Raw genomic sequence first — 16,446 nt, 5'->3', positions numbered from 1 at the left:
TGTGAATCTGACCTTGGAATTACCCTGCCTTAAAAGTACTGTTAGAGAAATGTCTGAGCTCCATACTGATGCTTGCTGAGCCCTGGCCATCTCTGTCTCCTTTTCTTTCTCATACCCTACCTGCACTCTGCTCTGCAGCAGCACGTCAGCCTATTGATTCCATGCTGTGCATCCCCTCAGCCTGAAATCCCTCTCCCTCACCCGATCTTCTGGCTAACTAACTCTTACTCAACCTTTGGGACCCAATTCAGTTATTATATTTACAGGAAGCACGAGGCTGAATGAGTCAGGTGGTTTTCTACTTGTGAAATGTCCATCAGCGGACATCTTACTAGGGGAGTTTGTATGATTATATATCTTTACTTTCTCATTGCTTAGCTTAATGCCTGGCACATAGTAGAAATCTGCAAACAGAGACTGAGTGAGAAAACATACAGTTGATGCTGTGAGTGGGCATGATCTAAAGCGCACAGGCTCTAATTGGTACCTGTGCAGCTGAGCCTGGCTCAGCCTATGTGTGCTCTTGGGTTGTCGGGGGAACCTTACCTTGCAGGTAAGGGTTTCTGATGTGCTTCTTGAGGGGACTGATATCATACGATGTCTCACAGACTTATGGAACTGAAAAGCACTCCAAGGGGAGGGGAATGTTCCGCCCTGATTGCCTGTCAAGACCAAGGCTGTCAGCTAGAATATTTTTTGTTAAAATGACAAATGCCCAGCTAAAGTTGGCTTAAGCAGAAAAGCAAATGAATTGGAATTTTGGGTTATCTCTTATATGACAAACCCCTAAATTTGCTGGCTTAAAACAATAACAGTTTTATTATTTGCTCATAATTCTGCAGCTTGTCAGGACTCAGCAGGTCCAGCTCATCTTGGCTGTATGGAATCTGCTGGGATGGCTTGAATAGCTTGGGGATAGAACACCTCACCAGGCCTGTGTCTGTGGCCTTGATTCTCACTTGTCCGGGCTCTTTGATGCTCTACATGTGGCCAGTTTGGGCCTCTTCAAAACGTGGTGGTCTCAGAGTACTTGGACTTCGCACATGGTAACTAGATTTCTCCAGAGAGCCAAAGTTGAACTGCTAGACTCTTTAGGCCTACACCTGGAACTGGAGCAACATTGCTTCTGTCATTTCCCTTTGGTTAAAACGGATCCCAGGTGTTTCAGATAAGGGATACTCAACCTGTACTACATAATGACCAGTAAGAAGGAAAGTGTATTTTCTTTCAAGTTCATGCTTGATTTGACTGCACGGCTACGGCTCTCCACAGCTGGGTGCTGCCTGGGTCCCATGCTGGGCAGTGCCTTTTGGGCACCAGCATTTAGTTTTCAGCACTTGCATGGGAGCCCTGGCAGGACTTCACAGTTCTCAGGCAGCCACTGCCTGCCCACACACCCCTGACCCCAGTACTTGCTGAGTGATTCTAGGGCTGGTGACTCTGGTACTGTGTCCACATTGCCTCCTCTTGGGTGACAGAGACAGAACATGTTCAATTCCACACACCCCTGATCCCAGTACTTGCTGAATGATCCTGGGGCTGGTGACTCTGGTACTGTGTCCACATTGCCTCCTCTTGGGTGACAGAGACAGAACATGTTCAATTAAGAGACTCTTGGCGGCAGCCCATCTATATCAGCAATTGCTGATGCTCAGTTCATTGTCATGTATCTCCTTTGCCACTGAACAAATATCACTGCGCTACCATACACTGGGTACTATACCAGAGGGAGAAGATGTGATGAACTCAACAGCAACTGACATACTACTTGTAGCTCTTGTACCTTTGTCCTAGAAGCAGGGAGCTGGACAAATGCCCACCAGGCGTGAGTCCCTTCTATGGTCTGCTGGGTTTCAAGCTCCTACAGTGCTTTTGCCTGTCTGATCCACCCACCCAGCCAGCCAGCTAGCTTCATGGGATCCTAGTGCAAGCCTCAGAACTAATAGCCACAGTCCTTTCTCCTGAAGGAATTGAACAGCTAATTTAACATAGAATACAAACTGTGAAGGAGGTTCAGCCAGAGGAGATGCTGAGATGGCAGACTGTATGTGAACTTCACAGCACAAACAAAAGAGGGCTGTTTGGAAGCAGAAGTATGACAAGCGAAGAAATGCTCCTTGGTTGCAGCCAGCCCTGGTCCTGCTCAGCTGTCAGCCAGAAAAGACAAATAGTGCTCCTTCTGTCCAGGCTGCCAGTCAAGTACAGATCTGCACAATAGGGAGATGTCTGGAGTTATAGCTGTGTGCCCTTTTCACTAAGTACCTGTGACTCAGAACTTTAATCATGAACAGCTCGTAGCCTTTACAAACACACATCCCTGCAAGATGGCAGACAAATGCCCAGGCATCCTGTGGGCTCAGCCATTCTCAGTGATGGAATGCTTCCTCCCACTGTTGGACTTTCAGCAGTCTAATGTTTGGAGAATCTTCTAGCAGTTTAGACTTTAACTGAATCTGTTGAGTTTGATACTCTTCAGTGAATAAAAGCCAATTTAGATGTCGTATTTTTTTTTCTTTGTTTCCAGGCAAGCCAATTTTTTCAGTTGATATTCACCCTGACGGGACCAAGTTCGCAACTGGAGGACAAGGTATGTTTATGGAATAATGAAAGGGAAACTTGGCAGTCCTGGCACCTTGCTCTTCTCCTTCTGTCCATTTAACTGTAGAGGGAGTACTTGCTATTTTTCAGTACAGATGCAACGCTGTTTAAAATGTATAGTTATAATGTGTTATCTGAATGGATAAAATCAAAATCCTTTTATGGTTTTGGTGTGCTCTCTGTAAATATTTTGGCAGCAGGTTTATCATTCTAATTTCTGTTTATTGGGTTAATATTAAAATAAGTTTGTATCCCCAAGCTTGTTGAGCATCGAGGTGGCAGGTGGTGCAGTGGGCAAAGCCCAGCCCCAGAGGCAAGGGCTCTGTCAGTATTTTTCTTATCTGAGAAAAGGGAATGAGAGTAGTTTAAGCTTCTAAAGCAATCATGTAGTTATTAGGCCCATTTTCTCGTCAAAGGAATTCAGCTAGGTTAAGGAGAAAGTACCCTGTGAGCAAGTAAGAAAGCCCACACCATTTGAAACTGTTATTGGTAGTATTGCCCTTCTGCTGCAGCCAGCATCTTTTGCAATGTTACATGGTTCTATTTGGAAAGACAGAGCTGTTCTTCATGCTAGGACACCAAGGTGTATATATAGTGACACAATGTAGCATTCCACAGAGCCCAGCCCCCTGTCGTCTTCACCCCAGAACAGGGCCTCCCTCCAACCAGGCCTCCCCAGGCAGCACTTAGAGAGTGACTTTATGAGCTCTAGGTCCTCGGGCCAGGTGCTGCAGGGTGGGTTTCCAGCAGATGGTTCCACCCGGAGTCAAGGAGCTGGAAGGGAGCGTAGGGAAGCTGTGGGCAGGGAAGCCTTTCTCTCCTTCCATGCTGTGGACTATACCCAAGAGGAGGTACAGCACATGAGAGAGAACACATGGACTTAGCTGGAGGAATTAGAGGGTTTGCACCTGTACCCAGAAGACACACATTTTACCACGTTGGTGCAGCAGAGATGTTTGGAACTATTTTTACATATTGGCCAAGGGGCAGTTTCAAACGTGCTTTATGGTAATTTTGGCATGTTCATTGGATTTGGCCCCATTATAATAGGAAATTAAGTGAGGGGCTAAACTTTGTTAGATATCAGTGATGGAAAGCTTAGAAATCATTACTAAGGCTGGGCACGGTGGCTCACACCTGTAATTTCAGCACTTTGGGAGGCCTAGGCAGGCAGATCATCTGAGGTCAGGAGTTCAAATCAGCTTGGCCAACATGGTGAAACCCCATCTCTACTAAAAATACAAAAATTAGCTGGGTGTCATGGTGTTCGCCTGTAATCCCAGCTACTCTGGAAGCTGAGGTAGGAGAATCACTTGAACCTGGGAGGCAGAGGTTGCAGTGAGCCGAGATCATGCCACTGCATTCCAGCCTGGGAGACAGAGCAAGACTCCATCTCAAAAAAAAAAAGAAAATAAATCATTACTAAAAGGCATGAGTATATTTTTCAGCCAAGCAATACATCACCTCGTGCACAGGAGCCCTGAATCCCCTCTTTTGGTTGGTCTCTCATCTGTAGGTAACTGCAAAGGGTAGATAACAAGATAATGAGTCCTTTTTCCTGTGTTCAGGATGCATTTGGGTCTCAAAACAGTCAGCTCTGGAACAGCCTAAATTCCAGGCAGCCCCTGGAAGGCGAGCCCCACTGTGTGGGGCTGTGGTGTGCTTTTCTTTTTCCTTTTAGGGTGTACACAGAACGGAAAAGGTCTTGTGACATTGACTTTCCCTTCTCCTCATTTCACAGATGAGGAGTCAAGGAGTCGGAGTCTAGGTGCTGGGGGGGCATGAAGACCTTCTAGGGAACCGTGGTGGATCCGTGTTAGAGGCTAGACCTGAGCTCAGTTCCCTCCTGATTGCTAAAGTTCTTTTTGTAAAGTCAGGTTGACTTCTGCTGACTGCTAAGTCCTCTCTGTTTGGTCCCCATGAGTACTTATCATCTTTTCTGTAACTTAAATTAGTAATTTAAATTCAGTCTCCTTAGATCTAGTTAATTATTATTTATGGAAGCTAAGTGAGGACTTCTCCTAATTTAATTGGACATTAAATATTAATATCAAATTTCTACTCCTTGCACATTCAGTCATTTCTGCTCCTTCATTCCAGGGCAGGATTCTGGGAAGGTTGTGATCTGGAATATGTCTCCAGTCCTCCAGGAGGATGACGAGAAGGATGAAAATATTCCCAAGATGCTTTGCCAGATGGACAATCACTTAGGTATTACAGAGTGGCCCTTTGCAGGCTTTGCGTGTTGGCAGAGTGCCCAAGGTTAGCACATGTGTTTGTAATTAGAAAGATAAGGCCCCGTGCGGCGGTAACTCCCCTCGGCCTGCTGTCTGAAGGCACAGATGTTGGCTGCACACCTGGGTGAGTTATTCGGCAGAAGACTCGGCCCGCCCACAGAACCATCTTTGGACAGTCTGCAGGTACCTCTGGTGATTTCCTGCTCATGAGTCGTTACTGCCTGATTCCATGGGGCTTTGGGGCCAGCGACCTGGACACAATAGGGTTCTGGGGAAGGGTGCGCAAGAGACAGTTTACCAAAACATCTCAGGTTGGCACTGTGTCACTCCGAGGCTCTCTGCCGGGACCCTTTTGGCCATCAGACAGTGTCATGGTTTCCTTTCCTGCTGTAGTGCCTTAGTTTCCCACCCCTGAGATGCTTAATGAACAGTCACTGACCTTTGGACATCAGCTCCTTCCTTTGCTCTGTGTGTTCTTGTCCTCTCAACATGCCTCTCAGCATCTTCAGACTTGGAGCATAAGTTACTCACAGGCCGTATGGGGGCTACAACTTTGATAGCCATCTTTCAGGTCTCCCAAAGGCCAAGTTGTGAGTACTTTTGGAGGCTGTGGCCCATCAGAGGCCTGGGGGAATTCCTGCTGATCTTAGTTTATAAGCGCAGAGTCAGTCAATCTGCAGTGCTGGCGAGTTTGGAAAATCCGAATGTGAAAGGGCTGGCTCTGACAGATGAGATGAAGTCAGAGTTTTATACCCTAACAGACTGCTCACCTGAAAATTCTAGAAAAAGCATCTGACCCTTTTTAGCACATACTCTCTTTTTGAGAATAATCTCTACTCAGAAATACATCTCATCAATAGATGGCCCCTTTGAAATAATGAGATTTGGTTATCATTTTTTTATTTTCTTGGAAAGAAGCCTTCTATTGACTATGTCATTCAGCACTAACGATTCTCAGAGAATGTATATTTTTCACCCTCCAGACTGTTCTGGTAATTTGTTTTTATAGCACAAGTAGGTTAGTACTTAAACTGAATTGTTTTTCTGGGGCTGTCACACAGTGGATGCCTTAAATAGATTAGATAGATTAGATTTTATAAACCCTTTACATCTTGCCAAACTCTACATGAAGCAAATGGGCATGACTATTGGATTTTCATCACCCTATTTTTTTTTTCTTCCCAGCATGTGTGAACTGTGTGCGGTGGTCAAACAGTGGGATGTATTTAGCTTCTGGGGGAGATGACAAACTGATTATGGTGTGGAAGCGGGCTACGTAAGCATCATTTTCCTTTCTTCACATTTTATTTTTAGAAGCTGCTTTGCTGGTCTTTATCAAAGTCACCTTTCCCCACCTTGTCACTGAGGTTCCCATAGCCCTGACCTCATAGGTAATAGGAAGTGCATGTAGGTCAGGAGCAGGTGGATCTTGACCAGGGATTCAGGAGACCTAGTCAGCTGCCCCCTCACAGGACTGCAGGCTCTCACCTGAAAAGGAAAGGCTGATCTCTTCTAATGCTGATATGGGTGGAGCTTCATTGCTTTTGGTTTTTTTCAAATGAAATTTCACATGGAAGCCCAATATACAAAATGGTTAAAAGTCAAGGTGTTCTGGTTCTTGCCCAGGATCTGGGGCAGGGAATCCAGAGTCCAACCTCTTTGCCATTTCTTTATTCTCTCTTGGTCCGCACCTGGGGCAGCCTCTGCTCTACTCTCAAAAGCAGCTAACCATCACCTGGAAAACTATTGCTCCCAGGTCTCTGGGCCAGTCAGGCTGGGGAACCAGACCCTGCACCATTGCTCACCAAGAGTGGCCCTGTGGCTGTGGCTTCAAGAGCAGAGGCAGAGGCTGTCTCTTTAGCCTACTTGGCTGTCTCAGCACACTCTCTTTCTGTGGATTTGTGATGAGCTCTACAAGAGCAAAAGGTGTTATCAGAGGCTCTGAGCATTGGTGTGTCAGCACTGTCTCCACCAGGCCCCAGGTGACTGATGCTCCTCTGGCTCCTCTGGTGGGGGCTAGTACCTGTAGATCACGTGGTTTCTCTGCCTCAGATGTCAAAGCCATTTGATTCATTGTGAGACACTTAAAAATAAAATACTGTTGATTTTGCTTCTTTAAATAGCCAACATAAATAACATTTAGTATACAATTTAGAAAACTAAAAATACAAAAGAAAAAATATCCCTCATCACGCCACCTAAAGAAAGCTACAGTTAATATTTTGACATTTTGGGATGTCCTTCTGACCCATTTTCCATGCATAGATGCTATCCATGTCATGTGTTTTTTTTTCCTTTACGTAAGTGATATCATATTGTATGTGATGTCCTGTGGCCTGCTTCTTTCTCTTATTGTGAATATTTTTCCATGCAAGATTTGTAATGGCTGTGTAGTATTTCATCAAGTGCATGGATCATACTTCACCTAATCAGCCCCTTTTATTCAGCAACCCAGTGCTTTCCAGTTCTTGTTTGTTTTTGCTTTGTTCTGTCTGCCCTGATAAGCTGGCTGCAGGGAGCATTTCTGTGCAGTGCCCAGAGCACTCCATGAGTGCCTTTTTGGCCCTTTTCTCACACAGGTACATCGGCCCCAGCACCGTGTTCGGCTCCAGTGGTAAGCTTGCCAATGTGGAGCAGTGGCGGTGTGTCTCCATCCTCCGGAGTCATTCAGGCGGTGAGTGGGACTGCCTGTTGGGGTGGGCGGGCCCCTGACACCTGGCTCAGATCAGCAGCACCACCACGTCCCCTGTGGGACTGTTTGGTCCTTAAAGCAGCCCTATGTCTGGGCTGCCCCTCCCGGGACATCACAATCAGTCACACCCTGCCTGTCCCTTACAATCTGTGCAGTCACCGGCTCCACTACCTGTCTCCAGCTGCATTCAGTCTCCCCACTCTTGCCCTCATGGGGTATATGTTTATATCTTTAATGTAGAACTTCCCACGTTCTGCTGTTTGTCCTGCTGAACAGAATCAGTACCTTCATCAGCGGATCACTAAGTCCGTAAGCACACTTTGTTTATTCCCCAGAAATCAGCTCACAGATGCCCGTTGAAAAGATCTCAACTTGAACTTGAGTATGTTTGCAGTGGTTTAAATAAACTTGGTATGGAAAGAAGCACATTTTATGAATTTAGACTGAGGGGGAAAAGTGCCCATGCACTGTATACTCAGGTATCAAGGATACCAGGTTGAGTGCAGTTTAGACTTGACTCAGGAGACTGAGTCCATTTGGTCCAGGAATGGACCAAAGGGTTTTCCAGGCAGGGTGGTACAGCATAAGTGAGAAAGTCTTGGTGTGAATGGGGATTTGGAGGCATTTCACCATGGGTGGATCTTTATAGACAAGGCAGGGAGCAGCACAAAGTGAGGCTGGTCAGGTATGCCAGGGTCGGATCATGGAAAGCTTGTGCTCCCTGTTACTGAGGGAATCCCTTATCATGGAAGAGATAGGGAGCCATTAAAAGCTTTGAAGCATAACAGAGAGGTAATTGTGACAGCTCAGTGAAGTGGAGGTTCTTCCAGTGGTTCAGATGGACACCGTCAGGGCCTGAGCTAGGCCTGTGATAATTGAGGTAAAGAAGAGGAGATCGATTTGGGAATACTTAGGACTGGGCACAGAGAGGTATGAGATAGATTCCTGACTGGATGCCTAGATAGTCAGAGGTATGACCTCTGCTGAGACCTTAAGGACAACAGGCTTATGGGGATGGATACCAGTTCAGAATGGGCTTACCCTTGGCTTGAGGGGTAGGGGAAGAAATGTCAAGAAACCTTGGAATTGAGCCTGGAGATCTGGGCGAGGACAGGGCAGGAGTGACAGGTGTGTGAGGTGGCATCACCTGTAATCCATTGGCAGTGTATGCTTAGCGGATTCTCTGTAGACAGTTTAAAGGAGAACAAACCCATCTTGGTGGCAGCCATAGATTGAGTCCACGTTTGTGAAAGTTGAAATGGTAGCGTTGTATTATTGTTTGATAATGAAATTGTATAAATTGCCCTTATTTGTGTCACAGTACTAACAGTGAAGTCTAGTTGGACTTTTCTGGAACTTGGTGCACATGTCTATAAGGGTGCCCAAGCATGGTAGGCCTCAAGTGAGGACTACAAGGCCCTAGCCAGAGCCTTGCATTCTCTCTCTTACCCCACCCTGCAGTGGGGCTCCTTTACCAGACAGGTAGGGTTGACACTCATTACTCACTGGTCCTGGTAGCAGGTGTGGGCAGAACCATTCAAGAAGAAAAATCAATGACAAGCAGAAGTAAATGAATAAGAAAGAACCGGATCTTTGAAAAGCAAAGTGTGAGAAATACATACTTGGTATATTTAATTGGGGGTTGGGAAGAAAAAGCCTAGACAAAATTAGAGGTTAAAGATCTAGAAAAACATTTAACCCAGACAGAAAAAAATCATCAAACAGTACAATATAATGTTTGTACTATTAAGCTAAAAAGCAAAATACTAAAAAATCATTTTCTAGAAAATATGAACTTTCATAATTGATACCATAGGATTAGGAAAAACTGAACAGAATAATAACCAATGAAGAAATGGAAGGCTTTCTTCAGAAATGCTTCTTTTTTTTTTTTTTTTTTTTTTTTTGAGACGGAGTCTCGCTCTGTCGCCTGGGCTGGAGTGCAGTGGCCGGATCTCAGCTCACTGCAAGCTCCACCTCCTAGGTTCCCACCATTCTCCTGCCTCAGCCTCCCAGGTAGCTGGGACTACAGGCGCCCGCCACCTCGCCCGGCTAGTTTTTTGTATTTTTAGTAGAGACGGGGTTTCACCGTGTTAGGCAGGATGGTCTCCATCTCCTGACCTCGTGATCCACCCGTCTCGGCCTCCCAAAGTGCTGGGATTACAGGCTTGAGCCACCGCGCCCGGCCAGAAATGCTTCTTGGTCCTAAATTATTTGTAGATGCATTGTTTTGAGCTTTTAAGAAAAATTATACAGAACAATAGCAATGTTTATAATTGAAAAGGAGATATAAGCCAGGATTATTATATCTGGAAAATACAAGAAAACCTAAGAACAGTAATGTAACAAAAACATAGAATAATATGAATAAAGATAGAAAAATCAGAAGCAATACTCGTAAATATAACATTTGAAAACAATTATTTATTTATTTATTTATTTATTTGAGACAGAATCCTGCTCTATTGCCCAGACTGTAGTGCAGTGGTGCGATCTCATCTCACTGCAACCTCCACCTCCGGGGTTCCAGCGATTCTCCTGCCTCAGCCTCCTGAGTAGCTGGGACTACAGGTGCATGCCACCACACCCGGCCAATTTTTTTTGTATTTTTAGTAGAGACAGGGTTTCACCGTGTTAGTCAGGATGGTCTTGATCTCCTGACCTCGTGATCTGCCTGTCCCGGCCTCCCACAGTGCTGGGATTACAGCTGTGAGCCACTGTGCCCGGCCATAAAACAGTAATTTATTATGATTAAATGTGACTTATAAGTATAGTACAAGAGAATCTATTAATGTAACTTTACATACTAGGAAGTTAGATAGGAAAAGCTACAATCATCTTAGGTATTTTAAAAGGAACATTAGACAATTCAATATCAGTTCCTGTTAAAAATGCTTTCTTAAAAATGCCTACTGAAAGATATTTCTTTTCTTTTTTTGTTTTTGAGACTGTGTCTCACTATGTCACCCAGGCAGAATGCAGTGGTGCAATTACGGCTCACTGCAGCCTTGAACTCCTGGGCTCGGGTGATCCTCTTGCCTCAGCCTCCCGAGTAGCTAGGACTACAGATATGCATCACCATATCTGGCTTTTTTTTTTTTTTTTTTTTTTTTTTTTTTTTTTTTTTTTTTTTTGAGACGGAGTCTCGCTCTGTCGCCCAGGCTGGAGTGCAGTGGCCGGATCTCAGCTCACTGCAAGCTCCGCCTCCCAGGTTTACGCCATTCTCCTGCCTCAGCCTCCCGAGTAGCTGGGACTACAGGTGCCCGCCACCTCGCCCGGCTAGTTTTTTGTATTTTTTAGTAGAGACGGGGTTTCACCATGTTAGCCAGGATGGTCTCGATCTCCTGACCTCGTGATCCGCCCGTCTCGGCCTCCCAAAGTGCTGGGATTACAGGCTTGAGCCACCGCGCCTGGCCTAATTTTTTTTATTTTTTGTAGAGATGGGGTTTTACTATGTTGCCCAGGCTGGTCTTGAGCTCTTGGGCTCAAGAGATCCTCCCACCTGCACCTTCCAAAGTGCTGGGATTACAGACGCAAGCCATCACACCTGGGCTAAAGCTGTTTCCTTAATATGGTAGAGTCCTTAGTCTTTTTCAAACCCATGGCAAATATTACAGTTCACAGTTAAGCCTGGTTGTGGTTTATATCAAGAAAAGACAATGATGGGTGTTGTCATTTAATTTCTTGCTCTGGAATTTCTGCAACACAGTTAAACAGAAACTGGAAAATAAGACAAAAAGGAAATGAAGGTGACATTATTTCATATTAAGAAAAACCATAGGATAATAAGGCTCTTGGAACAAATAAAGCACTGAAAAATACTTAGAACTAATGAGTCTTTATATTGGCCTCAGAACAATTTTAAATTATTTATCTTTTGCTACTAATAGCCAATTAGAATAACTCATGATAAAAAGAGAATTATACATAGTGGAATCAAAAGTTATAAATATCCAGGAACAAGTAATCTTACCAAGAAATGAATTAGATTTCTACGACTTAAATCACAAACATTTAAAGATATAAACATTGAGAGATAGAAAATGGCTTCATAAATTCAAAGGCTAAATGAAATACATTTTTCCCCAAATTAATATTTACTTGTCCATATACCAAACATTTATTGAGTGTCTGCCATGTTCCAGGCACTGTTCTTCTCTCAGGGAGTTTTGTTCTTGTAAAAGAGACTGACGAGTGAGTAGTATAGGAGATTGGAAGATTAGCCTAGAGGGCAGAGTCCTGTAAGGAGCTGGAAGATGAGTGCTGGGGGCTCAGTGAGGAGGTGACACTTGAAGGAACACTGGATGGCGATGAGGGGACAGTGCGAAGGCCCTGGAGCATAAATATGTGCTTAGTGTGCCCAGTGAACCCTTGGGAGCTGGGCTGTGGAGGAGGGTGCGAGAGGGAGTGTGCCTTTGAGACCATGGTGAAGGCTTTTCTCTGAGCAAGAATAGGAAGACTCAGCAGGGATCTGGGCAGAGGAGTTGAGAACTTTGGCAACAGTGTGGATTCTACCCTGTGGGGTTCAGGGCTGCACTGGGAAGACCAGTAAAGGAGCCGCTCCGAAAAACTAGGGAGAGACAATGGTGGTTTGGGCTTCGGTCATAACACGGAGGTGGTGAGAAGTGGTCAGAGGCGGATTTCCTGGTGCATTGAATATGGGATATGAGATAAGCAGAGGAGTCAGGATGGCTTCCCGGACTATGGTCCAGACAGAGGAAAGGATGCAGTGAATGTAACCTGAAGCAGGAAGTCTGCAGGTGGGACAGAAATGTTTGTCAAGGGAAGTGTTTTGGAGTTTGGTTTTGGACATGGTAAGTTTGCCAGTGTAAGGGGACATACTGTGTAGACATTTGGAAATATGAATCTTGGAAATATGAGGTTCTGGGTATGAGCAGAGTCCAAGGATGAGCCTAGGGATTGGAGAGCTGAAACCGGCAAAAGAAGCTAGGAGAGGCCAGTTAAGACAGTGAAAAGAAGCCAAGCATGGTGGTTCATGCCTGTAATCCCAGCACTTTAGGAAGCCGAGGCATGAGGATCACTTGAGGCCAGTAGCTCAGCAGCCTGGGTGTCATAGTGAGACCCTGTCTCAACAACAGTAACAAAAGAGGCAGCGAAGAGAGTGTTTGAAGGAGAGGGGAACGGGCAGCATACAGCTTATTGCTGAGGGGCAAAGTGAAGACCAAGGATGGACTGCTAGGCTTGACAGCATGGAGGCTGCTGGGGGCCTAGGCAAGTGCAATATTCATGTAGTGTCATTGGGCCAGAGGTGTCATTGGAGGATACTCAAAAAACACTAGGGGAGGAGCTGAGCTTTGTCAGGCGTGTGGGAAGATGGAGGAGAAGAAAAGGGGGAGTGGTCGTGGGCTGTCAGCTGGAGGAGCGAGGTAAGTACCAGGTGGGTGGCAGGTGGTGAGAGGATAGCAGCATCAGTAGATTGGAGTTCCTGATGGTGTGAAAGTGCTGTTGGAGCTGAGGGTGAGCTAGGAGCACGGGGTTGATGGCTGGCCTGTGGGAAGGTTGGAATTGAGACGGATTGCAGTGATTTGTCATGGAAGGCCTCTAGACATGACCATGGGGTGAAAGTAGTAGAAACCAAGGTCATCAGAAGGGAAGGAGGAATTTAAGGAACCAAGAGCCTGGGGTGTTAGAAGAATCATCCTCCTGGACTCACCAAGAATGATGGTGAGAACAGTGGCCAGAAATGTAAATCCACAAGTGAGGGGAGGGTCTCCTGTGTGTGTAGATGCACGACAAAAAGGAGGTGCTATATAGTCTGAAGACAGAAACTCCAAACTGGGAGTTTAGGAGAAAATTATGTCATGTGTGGATTTACTCAGCAGTGATTGTAAAGGACATCTGGAAGGATAAGAATGTTATGGATAAAAACATTCAAAGTTCCAGTGATAGAAACATCATGGGTTTGAGGGTAAACTCACAACACTGAAGGAGGCTACAGTGTACCTAAGAAGTTGGTGTGATGGGAAAGGAGGCATCGCTTATCAAAATGGGTTCTTCCTCATATGGGGCGTAGTAACTATTAAACAGTTAGTGAGGAGAAATTAATTTCGATCCTCACCGAATACAGCACATACCAAAATAAATCCAGATATTAAAGAGAGAAACATTCTAAATAACTACACAAGGAAAAAATAGAATTGAATATTTACCAGACCTCTAGCAGAGAGAATATTTTTCAAGGTTAACAAGGCAATAGAAGAAATCACAAAGGAGAATAACAGATTTTACTCCATAAAACTCCTACAGTATGAAAAGGTAAAGAGGTGAAATTTGCAGTTAATAGCTGCATTATGTGTGTCTGTGGAGATTGCTAAGAAAATCCCTTCTCCTTTCTGGGCTCCCACCTGACCACATATTCTCTGTTCTAGGATGTGGGCACTCCCCTGCTGTCCTGGTGTTTGCATGTCTGCCCCTCCAGGACTCTCAGTTCCTAGAGAAAGTTGTTGTTTTCTTCATTTTTGTAGGCACTGTGTTTATGTTGTTAGACCCACTGCCCAAAACCCTTCCCAGTAAATAGCCACAATAAGTCAGCAAATCAGTCCAAAAAGACATTAGGTAAGAGACAAATGCTTTCACTAATAATCTAACTCAAAATTTAAAATATAAAAATGTACTTAATAAATAAGTCGGAAGGGGAAAAAGTCATCATCCTCAATGCTAATTAAGAGAGTTTTGAAGCAAACAGTCTGCATGTAGAAATATAAAACCACAGGGATCTTGGAAAAGCAGTCTATAGTTTTATGAGAATCCAGACCTGTGAGGATGCTCGGATATTCTGCCCAGGATTCGCACTCTGGGGTATGCGTCTCAGAGAAATAATCCAGAGTGTGGAGACTGACACGTACACACGGGCCCAGAACACTGAAATCCAGTTAACCTTCAGTGTTAAATTAGGTCAATTAATAGTAGTGAATGCTCTCAACCACATAGAATGCAGGGCAAAAAAGGAAAGAAGCTGTGAAGATCACATAGGCATTTAGAATACAAAATGTGAACCACAGCATGTGAGACAATGTGAAAAAAACCTGTTAAACTGTCACTAGATTTTTTTTAAACTAGAAAAGATACAATAGATATTTGGAATATTTTTGCTTAAACCTCTTGTACAAAGAAAGCACTTGATAGCTGTTACCTTGCTGCTATGTTTGTTTCTTCAACTCATCAATCATTCTTCTGTATACCTAGCACTGCACCAGGCGCTGAGGTTAGAGAAATAACTAAGACTGCGCCCTTCACCCCTGATGGCAGGATAGGCAAGGTTGGCACCATCGTCACAACGGACCCTCATCGATGCCTTGGTGTGTGCCTGGCATGGTGTTGCAGCAGTTTATCACATTTAATCCTTACAGTGACCCTATGAAGATAGGTTTTGGGGTTGTTTCATTGGTTTTTTTGTTTGTTTTTTGAGACAGGGTCTTACTCTGTTGCCCAGCCTGGAGTGCAGTGGCACAATCATGACTCACTGCAGCCTTGACCTCCCTGGGCTCAAGTGATCCTCCCACCTCAGCCTCCGGTGTAGCTGGGGATACAGGCATGTGCTACCATGCCCAGCCAATTTTTTGTAGAGATGCGGTTTTGCCGTGTTGCCTAGGCTGGTATTGTACTTCTGGGCTCAAGTGATCTGCCCACCTCAGCCTCCCAAAATACTGAGATTACAGGTGTGAGCCACTGCACCTGGTCTAGATTTTGTTTTTTGATCTGCACTTGACAAATGATAAAATGGAGTCACAAAGAAGTGAATGTGATTAATTCTGTTTGGAGGCTCCGTAGCGAATCAGGGTCTGGGAGATGAGACCCAGTCCATGAACCAGACAAGGGCCTCAAGATGACTTGTGTTCAGTTGTCAGCAGCCCTGGAGTTCTGACTGTGTCAGGCATTCTGCCATGTGCTTTATCCACCATGTCTCATGCTCAGAAGGCTTTTGGAGGAAGGCCCTGTTATGATTGGCAAATCTAGTCAGCAGGGCTGAGAAGCATGCTCCAGGCCACAGACCCACGAAGTAGCAGGCTCTCATGCATGGGTGTGGTGCCATACGGTGCCCAAGCTCTGAACCATACCCTCAGTTGCTTCATCTGTAAAAGGAGTGAGGCACTGGGGTCGGTTAGATGCTTTAAATTTATGACCAATTGAAAAATTTTGGGGGGAGTTTTTTCAGGTTGGTTAAAAAATACCAGAGTTGTTATGAGGTCCCAGGTCCCAGGGGGCACTGGCCAAGCTAATAGACAAGGGCATTGCCGGGTAAAAGATCTCACCAGAACCCTCTGTCTTCTTTCAGATGTGATGGATGTAGCATGGTCTCCCCATGACGCCTGGCTAGCCTCGTGCAGCGTGGATAACACTGTCGTCATCTGGAATGCTGTAAAGTTCCCAGGTCTGGGGCCTCCTCTGACTGGTTAACAGCGAGCAGTACTTCTTGTCAGTTTCTGGAGCAAGGGTTGGGCTGTTTCCGTAGTCTTGGTGGCAACAGATGTATGACAGTGGCCTAGGATTTATGTGTCTTGTCAGTTTTTCTTTATCGCTAACATTTGCTTAAGCTTTAAAAAGAGATTAATGCTTAAGAAAAATAGTAGCTGAGTGCTAGCATGGTATGCCACAGATCATGAGGGTAGTGGACGGGCAGCTGTTGTTGGGGACCCTGGTACTCCCAAACCTGCTATGTGCATCCCCACCACTGGGCTCTGGGCTCAGCTCAGTCACCATCTCCTCTGTGAAACCCTTGAGTAGATATGGCCTAACACAAACCCAGTTTTGCAAAAGATTGATTTTTCTAAAGTCACAACAGATGGCATAACCTGGCACAGTTATAACTAGTAAGATTCTTCTCATATTTTAGCTCTGTGTTTGAAGTATGCTTTCCTCATGGATCCAGGTCATTTTAACTCTTTGAAAGCCACCAGC

At 45.1% G+C, this 16,446-nt stretch overlaps 1 protein-coding gene across 7 annotated transcripts in view; it reads left to right on the top strand.

The window, feature by feature from the left end:
* LOC104656671 (protein HIRA) overlaps positions 1-16,446 on the top strand; it is a 103,143-nt gene that overhangs the window by 19,529 nt on the left and 67,168 nt on the right. For 3 of the 7 annotated variants that reach the window (XM_010356359.2, XM_010356358.2, XM_030915569.1), the window contains exons 2-6: positions 2,525-2,587; positions 4,699-4,809; positions 6,021-6,111; positions 7,415-7,509; positions 15,824-15,919. In XM_010356359.2, the coding sequence (XP_010354661.1) occupies positions 2,525-2,587; positions 4,699-4,809; positions 6,021-6,111; positions 7,415-7,509; positions 15,824-15,919 (456 nt within the window). Of the gene's footprint in view, positions 1-2,524; positions 2,588-4,698; positions 5,019-6,020; positions 6,112-7,414; positions 7,510-7,767; positions 7,837-14,733; positions 14,847-15,823; positions 15,920-16,446 lie in introns of those variants that run through there. The other 4 variants (XM_030915570.1, XM_030915571.1, XM_010356361.1 and 1 more) reach the window with 4 other exon arrangements.

This window comes from Rhinopithecus roxellana, chromosome 13, assembly GCF_007565055.1.
Source record: "Rhinopithecus roxellana isolate Shanxi Qingling chromosome 13, ASM756505v1, whole genome shotgun sequence".
In the NCBI taxonomy this organism is placed as follows: domain Eukaryota; kingdom Metazoa; phylum Chordata; class Mammalia; order Primates; family Cercopithecidae; genus Rhinopithecus; species Rhinopithecus roxellana.
Note: the sequence above shows the minus strand (reverse complement) of the source record. Positions and strands in the feature narration are given on the sequence as shown.